We start from the raw sequence: 9,906 nt of genomic DNA, 5'->3' as shown, positions 1-9,906 counted from the left end.
ATTTCAACATACATAATGTGTTGACAAGATAAAGCGACAACTTTTCATTTTTTCACATTGAAGAAGCGAGATGAAAATAATTCCCTGTGTGCATGTGTGAAGTAAGAGTGTACTTTCTTATACATTTTAGGCACAAATTATTTTCTTCCTTATGACCTTTTATTATTTACATTTATAATATTTATAAAGATTAAAAATGTTTAATAATTTAAAATATTGGCAATAAATTTTAAATTTAGTCAAAAATAAGATATGTACAAATAAAATATTCAAAAAGAAAAATGATTGAATATAAAAACTTTAAAAAATTTAACCATTTTAAATATATTGATGTCAATTATATTAATGATATTAGTTTTAAATTGCTCAATTTCAACTCGTGTAACGGACGCAAACTATCTAATTCCAACTACATTACGGGAGTTGGACTTAAATGTGAAAAAACAATGCAAAATAAAAATATAATGAAATATATCACATGGTTATAAATTTTAATATTATTTTGAGCGAGTGTTATTGAAGATGAGGAAAAAAAGCAACGACCGAAAGTTCATTTATGAAAGGATAAAGTAGTAAATATGGTCATAAATTATTTTTTGAAGAGCATCTGGTAGCCTAAATTATCAGATGGTACAAAATATATCACGAACTTTCAAAAACAGAGCATCCAGTAGCTTATTGTTAACTTAAGTGACGGACATTATGTGGGACCCACATGACATATGACACGACGCGGGCGCGACACGTCAGCATGATAAAGGTGCAAATTTAGCTACGAACTATTTTTTTAAGAGCGCTGGATAGCCTTTATTATAAAAAAAATTGGATCATCTAACACCTTCTCCTCAATTTTGACCAAACATAATTTATTTTCACATTTATGAGGCCCATAAAGTATCAATCTTTTCAATCTTCTTACCTTCGTTCTCAATATAAGCTCCAGAAAAAGAGGTTCAATGAATTTTTATCTGAAAACATTCACAAAGATGATATCAATAAAGTATAAGCTTGATCTTACTATGCATGAGAAAAGCTTGATTCTAGCTTAATTTAATCATAAATTATTTTTTCTATTTTGTTAACATCATTTTCATGAATATCTTCAAATAAAAATTTTTTAAACCTCTTCTTCTCGAGTTGAGATTGAAAACGAAGGCAAAAGGATGGAGAGATTAATGCCTTGTGAGCCTCATAAGTATTAAAATAAATGATATTTGATTAAAATTGAAGATAAGGGGTTGGATGATTCACTTTTTTATAATAGATACTATCTAGCGCTCTTCGAAAAATAGTTTATAGTTAAATTTGTCTCTTTATCATGTTAACATGTTTCGCTCATGTCATGCCACGTGTCATTATGGGCCCCACATAACATTCGTTAGCTTAAGTTACGGCAGGCTATTGGATGTTTCGTTTTTTAAAGTTCGTGATTTATTTTGCAACATTTGATAATTTAAGCTACAAGTACTCTTCGAAAAATAGTTTGTAACTAAATTTATATCTTTACCCTCTATGAAATAAGTGAAAGTTAACTTGCGGATGGATAAATTTTCAGCTATTGTGAGACTCACCGTTAATTTTTTCTCTGACCTAACTGCCATTCTCCCTATTATTTTTTCTGAAAGAAGGACTTTGATAAAAATAGGTCTAAGGCCGTAAATGTGTCTGAGCTTGTATTTTCATAAATATGCTGACTTATTTCATAATCATCTTATTTTTATATATATATTTTTTTATTTATTTCATACTGTAGAGTGTAGACGTGTCTAAGCCTGAAATTATCACGCATGATCCAATTCTACAGGCTAGACGATGGAAAAATTTTACCACTGTTCCCGAATGAACTGATAAAGAACACGCCAACCATGTTAGGATTTAAAGGAAAACCAGAGTCGGCAGAGAAAGGGAGCGAGAGGAAGAACTAACTCAGTGATGAAGAAAAACACGTTCAGAAAATAATATTAGGGGCAAGTTACCTTGGACTAGGAGTGACAAAGCCCTACTGGGTGGCTGCTGCTGCACTGGCAGTTCCAATAGAGTCGCCGGAGGCGAGGTGTGAGGTGCAGGGTAAAAGCTTCCTTAGTGCAGGGAGGGTTAATCAAAGAGGGTTGGATCGGCATTTTTTCAAATGGACTCTACTTTGGGCTTTATTTCTCAGGCCCGTATGTCCTACAGCCCAAAAAATTTCTTATTGGCATTTGTTTTTATCCATGCGATCCTGTTCCCAACCAAATATTGATTGGTATATGGGTTCAATCATCTCTAGTCACATATCACATGCTACAATACTACATGATGTCCTTCTCAGGCATATTTAATTAATTTATTCGCATTTAAATGAAATTTTATGCAAGCATGAATTATTTTTATTTGCATGCCTGTGAATCTTTTAATAGACATGAACTTAAAAAAGCTGCCTGAGACTAACTTAGATAATAAAAGGGGTGAGATAGGATATAGAAAATAACGGTTCAAACTCCCATCCTGGTGTATTGAAGAGAAAAACTTAAAAAAAAAAAAAAATTAAGAGTGTGTAAGTATATAATAATTTAGAAGTTTGTAAAATAAATAAATTTATGCTTCCTGCATTTAAATTCTGCTATAAATATATTAAACGAATAATAAAATCGTACAAAGCCTAAGATGAGTGACACTTATCTATAGACTATAGATATTAATAACATGAAATGCTATAAATCTTATATTCTATACTACTGTATTTCGACATTGATGTTTTTATACAGTTAATAGTTAGATAAGTTTTAACAAATTAAATTTACACGAAGATTATTAATTTTTTCGGTTTAACACTTCGTCAATGGGGTTTTAATTTCACAGGATGGCTACGTTTATTTATATTATTTTACTTGATTACCCCCTTCCAACATTCTCTAATCTTTTATTCACCTCACTTATATACAATAAAAATATAATATAATTTCTCCGTATTTAAATATAAAATTTTTTTACCAACTCACAAAATTTAAGGAAGTTAATTAAATATAATAATTATATTTAAAATTTAAATTTAAATATCCTTATAATTAATCATTACCACGTGAAGGATTTAATTAAGTTTGTTTCGTCAAAATAAACTTTAATTTTATGAAAGCAATTCAAGAGAACACGATAAATACTTTTGAATTTTGTAGGTTTTTTTTATAAAAAACAATAAAATATATGTATGACAGTTTTTATTTACGTCATTAACCTGCTTGTTTTATAATTTATCACTTTATTAAGCTTTATTCCTCCTCCCGCCCCTGTGCCCACGACCAGATGCAATATAAAAGCCAAGAATAATTAACATGCGAAAGTGACTGAGCAAGGGATGGTGTAGACGATTAATCGGCAAGCATTGTCATTTTCGTATCGGCCGGACCGGTCCCGAGTCCAAACCGCGTTCACGATTTTGCGCTCAAGGTTGGTGTAATTAAGGTCATTCATTCCATTAATTCCTCTGAATTGCCGCTTTTCGTATATATAATTCCTTTTTAATGATTGCCTAATTCTTCTAGCTCGAGCACGCGGCGACGGATGAAAACACACAACAGAATACGTATCATCATGCAATTATGAAATGCTCGTTACTTCATCAACTCAATTTGCTGATCGTCACTTAATTGATGTCTCCCGAGCTGCATACAGATTTTTAACTCGCCAAATGCCTAACCCATTATTATATAATAAATCGACGTAATTATTTACGCCATTAATTAACGAGATTTTAAAATACGTGCGTTTCTGTGTTTTGTTTGTTGTTTTGTTTGGCCGGCCGACCTCAAAGATTTGGCCTTATATGATCGTCTTTTCATCGAATGGCATCGAAGAAGCCGAGGCGTTGTGCTTTATCTTACCTTCCGCATCTTCTTGAATACAACTTAATCACAGCAATCCAGAGCTCAACCTCGATTGAATATTTCCTGGCAACAGAAGTCTCCGATGGGGGATCCCATGGCGAAGAAGACGAATCTAGTGAAGCCAAGAATGGAACTTGAAGAACTGTACCAAGGAATCCCAGACGAGTCCGTCAACCTCACCTTTCAGGACTTAGCCAAGTTCAATAATGCTTCAGAAAAGAAAATGGGGCCACCCATTTTGCCTGAGCCCGTTTCCGAACAAGTTCACGGTTCTCCTCGCCATCTAATCAAAATACCCAGTCTTGAATTCAGCACTGGCTTACACGAACCGTCGAACAACCGCCACGTCCATCGCAGCCACGATGACGCCCACGTGGACGCGCCATGGGATCCTTATGGTAATCTTGGGCGTGCCAGTGGTGGAGGACGAAGCCCTCGTGTCAGGGCAAGTGGGGATGCTCACTCAGGATATAACACGGGGTACGATGACCTGAGCACGGCGTCGGGAAGAGGTGGTGGCCGTCGCCGTCGACCGGGGATTCCCCACACCAAGATCTGTACCATTTGCAGTACCTACGTCTATGTCTTCCGAACGAGATGCCTGGTATGTTCCTTGTTATGTAACAGCCTTGTTATGTAACACAGACTTACATGTCAGAATACGAGACATTTTGTTGGATGCTTGTCACTAGTTGCGCGTGCGTGTGTGTTGAGTGCGTGTTAGTAGTTGTGTGTGTGTGTGTGTGTGTGTGTGTGTGGATATATAGATTGATGAGTGGGGTACGAGTGCAGGTTTGTGGAAGGCTTTATTGCAGGCAATGTTTGGAGATGGGCATGGGCGATATGATAGAAGGAAGAAAGTGTATTGAGTGTCTTGGGTTGAGATTCAGCCAAAGGTAACCAGCTTAATTTCTTATTTGTTGCATTCTTCCATGGACACTAATTAACCATATTCGCTGTGGCACTCGGAAATTTAGCTAACTTGGTTTGTTTTAAAGTTAAATGACAAAAATATTCTAGAATTTTTTTCTTTAAACATGCTTGGTTTGTTTTTGGAACATTTTTACTTTGAAAGTTTTCAAAACAAAACATTTGTATCCCACCATTTAAAATCGTAAACATTGACTGTTAATTAAAATTTGATCAAGATATTTTATATTTTGCCCTCGTTTGTTTATATGTTTTTTACTCTTCATTATCATTCATTAAAAGAAGAAAAATTAAAGAATTCACTAAAGAACAAAAAAATCAGAGACTAAACACGAAAGGAAGGAGGAAAAAATGCAAAAATATCCTTAGTCAACCTTTGTAATTTTTAATGGTGGGATGAAAATGTTTTGTTTTTAAAACTTTCAAACTATAAATGCTCCAAAAAAAAAAGTTTAAAATACTAGGCATTACTAAAAAAAAAAGTTACATAGTCTTTTTGCCCTTTTAACCCTTATTTTTACGCATCAAAACAGAATACCAGTGTGCGTGTGAGACTATGAATGTATTAAATTGAGAGAACCCTTGGTCCATGTTCAGAAGTTATGCCTTCATTAGGAGGAATAATTTCTGGTGGTTTTATTCTCATGAATTAAGCAAGGTTGCCTGATAATCAAGTGTATTTTGCCTCGAAAGGACCAAACATCAAAATAGAACGATAAATTATCAGTTCACTCTTTTGTCCCCTGCTCGGGGGTGTAATAAAAGCAGGCATTTTTAGTGGATGTTATTGGGTGTTTGGAATAGCACTGTTGATTTCACTTTTTCCATTGTACGCAAAAGAGATCGATATGTTGGTTGAATACTTCCTGCGAAGCCTATGAAGTTATTTAATCTTTGGTATGTATGACAACACGTTATTAGGTGGGTAGATAATCTTGAGTAGGGTTAAAAAATAATCTAGCATGATCAGCTCAGCTTGAATGGTTCCAGCTTAAATAGATGTTAACTATGTACACAGAGACGGCATTTAGACTTTTGCTTGAGACCAAATTTTTGTCTGTTATTCTTATTGTTTCCAACTTCCAGGTTAGATGCATAAAGTATTCGTTATTTTTTTATTTCATAAATGTATCATAGCAAACCAGAGTAGTTGTATAATACTAATTTAGATATGTGTGGGTTTGGGAGTAAAGGTACATAGAGAAAGCAGGGAAGGTATGGTGCTGGGGATGGAGGTACCCGAGCACGCTGAAGCAGGTAGAGCTGAAGTGGGCCGAGAAAGGCCCAAAAAGAACTGGAGACAAAGGGTATAATAGTCATTACGGTGGTATCACCTCTTCAATTTCGAGAAGCCCGATAACCCAAGGGCCCAGGCCTACCATCTTGATCAGCCTTCCTTCGTGGCCTCATCCTCCTATTCTCCTTATTCTTCTCCCCTCCACCACCATCGCCTCCCTCTTTAGCCCTTTTCCTATCTAACTACATCAAACCCTAAAACGCCACTTCATAGAACAATTTCTTTCGTTGACGCATTCGCGTGAATTTTTTTGCTACATCAAGAGAAATTGAATCTGAAATCTCTACTCACACATTGACTCGTCCCATGTATCTTTATCGTTAGCATCATCAGGTGCAACAGCTACATGAAATTTAGTATGACAGATAAAGAAATACGAGTCATGTTAGCCAGTTAGGAGTCCATTTTTCTTTCTGTTATAACTATATCTTTGCAGTCCTGCGAAACATCTTGTTCATTTTGGTTTCACTTTGCTATTAGTTGCATGTTGCTTCATTGAATTTGTTGATTCGCTTTATTTAATGAGCTTTATTATTTACTCTCTTTCTTTTTGTTTGTTTGGGTCTTCTCTCCCTGTTTATATTTCAGCACCAACACAGTTAATATATTTTTTTTAATCTTCTTTACCATCTACATTCAAGTTAAAAGTTAGCTAGTAAATAATAATAAACTGACGTTTTCTTATATCAGAAGGCAGTGCTTGCACTTGGCCAAATCATGCATCCCAATTACCATAAATAAGACAATTTTTTTTTAAATAAACATATTGAATCAGAGTGTTGCGTAGTGTTTAATTTTTTTTTTTGATAGAAAATGTAATATATAATTTGAAACACACAAAAATATATGTTTAAACATGCAAAAGTTTATGCGATGGCAGTGATTAAAATATAAAAGGAAAGTAATATAGTCTACTCTGAAAATTTAGAGAAATTAAAATCCCATAATGATCATGATTTGATAGAAATGTTATTAAATAATCTTAACAGCATTTAAATTCCTCTCAATATATGACAATAAGCAATAGAAAAAAATGTGATACCTTACAATATTTCTCAAAATTATTCTCCATGAGTAATAAATGGTATATAATTTTTTAGTTTTGTGTAGTATTTTTTTATTCTTTTAATATGTTTTCACATGTTTTATTTTTCGGGCTTGATATGTTTTATTTTTATTCATTCAGTAATTTTCACCCACCGGGGCTAAATAGTAAAAGGCAACAGATTTGAATGACTTGTCATGAACCCGATTGATCTATATGAAATATTGTCAAAAGGTGGGCTTGAAAAATTCAGTGCACGCATGTCTTGGATGTATTAGCAACTTGCATGTAAGCATTTGAGGGAATTGGCATTCTTCTTGTGAAAAGGAGAGTAGATGAGAAATTACTATGAATCTAGAATTTCATTATAAGCTTGATAATTTTTAAAAGTATATAATTAATTTAAAAGGTTCAGATTTGAAGTGAAGAGATAATGAAAAAAAAAAGTAGAAGAGAAAAACCCACACCATACTTGAGATAAACTAACAATCAAGCAATAGGTTAATAGAATGTTTAATCTAATCCACTAGCCAGCCAATGAAACCACTTCATGTTTTTTTATTACATGGCCACGGGAAATTATACAAAAAGATTAAAATCTAGTCATGTCTAATGTTAAGAGGCTATTACAGTCTTGTAAAGGTATATCAAAAGTTATAATATCAAAGTTGTTTCGTATTGTCTAGTAGGCCAAGAAACCTGCCCATCTATTTTCTTTTCTATGAATGTGATCAAAGATGACCACTCAATTTCTTGTACTAAGATATATGATTTTCTTGATAATGTTAGAAAGGATATGACTTCCAAAGCAGTTATGGCTAATAAGAGACTGTGCCTTTATTGAGTCAGAGTAGACATTAATTTTAAATAATTCTCTTTCTAACAAAGGTTAAGTCCTTCGATATAACATTCTAGAAATTTAAACCTGATTAACTAAACTAAACTTGGGTAATTGAGTTTATTGATGTGGTATGTCACCAAAGAAGTTTAAAAAGTGGGTTTGATTGTGATTTCAGTCTTAAATGTGAGTTCAAAGTAAAGTCAGGCCATTTGGACATCAAAATGTGAGAAAGCACTAAAGAAAGTTCTTTCATGCCATATGCCATGGTGTGAAGGACGTCTACTGCAATGCACAGAAGGCAAGCAATAAAGGATTGAGTTATTTATGCCATGCACTGTAACGCGTGATGCATCCGTTATGTGCATGGTAAAAAATCTATGGTAAAAATATGTGTTTAGATTTGAAAATTAGAAGAGGAAGAATTAAAAAAACGAAGAGAGAGAGAGAGAGAGAGAGCAAAAACCTCTACCAGGGCTAGCTTCAATGAAGGTTTTGGAACAATTATAAGCCATCCTATACTTAAGGTAAAATTAAAGTGCTTCCTCCTTCCTTTTTCTTCCATTTTTATAAGGATTAAAGTTAGAGTTTGAATTGAAATAATAATTTTCAATCCATATTAGTTATAAATCCAAACCCATTGGCTAAAATGAGAATAATAAAAGTGATTTAGAGTATTTAAACTATACATTAACGGTTTTGTAAGTTGTTGGTGGTTGGGGGCCATTTATATTCAAATTTATCATTAAAGAAGGTGATTAGATGAGTTAAATGGCGATTAATGGTGGGCTGTTATCTTAATAATAACAATGTAGGTTATTGAAACCTAGAAAAAAAAATAATGAGTATGATTGAGAGTGAGTTTATAATTTTGATAAGAAAGAATGTCAAGTTAGAATGTTGGGAAATTGCTAAAAAAGGGATATTAATGAATGTCTTTGTGCTTGATTGTAGATTATCCAATTTTGGTACCATTTTAGCAAATTGAAAATCTTGGAAAGTTGTGTGTTGTGAGATAAACTTTTAACCTCTCAAAAGTTTAAGATAACTGAGAATAAATTTAGTTTGTATAGTTATTAATTAATTAATTATTTGTTGAATGTAATGACTTAAAACTTGTTTGATGTTTGGAAACTATTGATACAAATTTTTAGCAATGTGATAAATTATGTGTAGAATTATCTTGGATTATGGAGAGCTATGTGCATGTATTTATGTGTGCGCTCTTAATAACAATAATTAAAAGCATGTCATTGTGAAAATGATAAATATGTGGTATTTGACATGCGGAGTGTGATGAATATGTGATTTTTCATATGTGGATTAGTGTGGAGAAAGAAAATGGTGTGAATTGATATGATGTGATAAATCATATTAAAAATGACATACTAAGTGTTAATATGTGTATAGCATGATTATTGGCAGGAGTTTCACTTAGGGAGATGAGTATATTGGTAAATCCACGTGGTAATGGCGGCTTATTGTTGGAATTGAAAAATTACCTTGGCACCAACCGTTAGAATTAAGAGGTAGCCATGGTTTTATTATTGATTCAGAACTGTCCCACTTGTTCTCCAAAGGACTAGAACCTAACTAGTTTTTATTGATTCATGAGGAGATTAGTTTAGGGGTACAATACCTTATGATTGTTAACATTAGGAAAAACCAAAGAACACAAATAAGTGAGTTAACCCTGACCTGGTAGCTTCTTACAAGTAAAAGGTTAGGTTAGTTTGAGTTGTGGATGTAACAACTCAATAGATATCGACTTTATGTCGGAAGTATCAGGAAGTATGAGGTTGGCATTGATCAAGCATTTATAATTCCATCCATATGGCTATTATTACTATGGTTTAACGTTTCTTTTAAGAGCATATGGTTGTTATTTTTATGATCCCAAAATGTATATAATTGGAATATATTTGATGATATATGT

General features: G+C 33.3%; 1 protein-coding gene across 1 annotated transcript; it reads left to right on the top strand.

Moving 5' to 3' along the window:
* The first annotated feature begins 3,852 nt into the window (after positions 1 to 3,852).
* LOC129319024 (uncharacterized) lies at positions 3,853 to 6,587 on the top strand. Its single transcript, XM_054964056.1, has 3 exons — positions 3,853 to 4,464; positions 4,653 to 4,756; positions 5,984 to 6,587. The coding sequence occupies exons 1-3, from the start codon at positions 3,943 to 3,945 to the stop codon at positions 6,267 to 6,269; spliced, it is 912 nt and encodes a 303-aa protein (XP_054820031.1). The 5' UTR covers positions 3,853 to 3,942; the 3' UTR covers positions 6,270 to 6,587.
* The last annotated feature ends 3,319 nt before the right edge of the window (positions 6,588 to 9,906 follow it).

Source organism: Prosopis cineraria, unplaced genomic scaffold (genome assembly GCF_029017545.1).
Source record: "Prosopis cineraria cultivar Desert tree isolate PC_DT_omini unplaced genomic scaffold, ASM2901754v1 PC8, whole genome shotgun sequence".
NCBI classification, from domain to species: domain Eukaryota; kingdom Viridiplantae; phylum Streptophyta; class Magnoliopsida; order Fabales; family Fabaceae; genus Prosopis; species Prosopis cineraria.
This window is presented reverse-complemented; position numbering and strand designations above follow the sequence as displayed.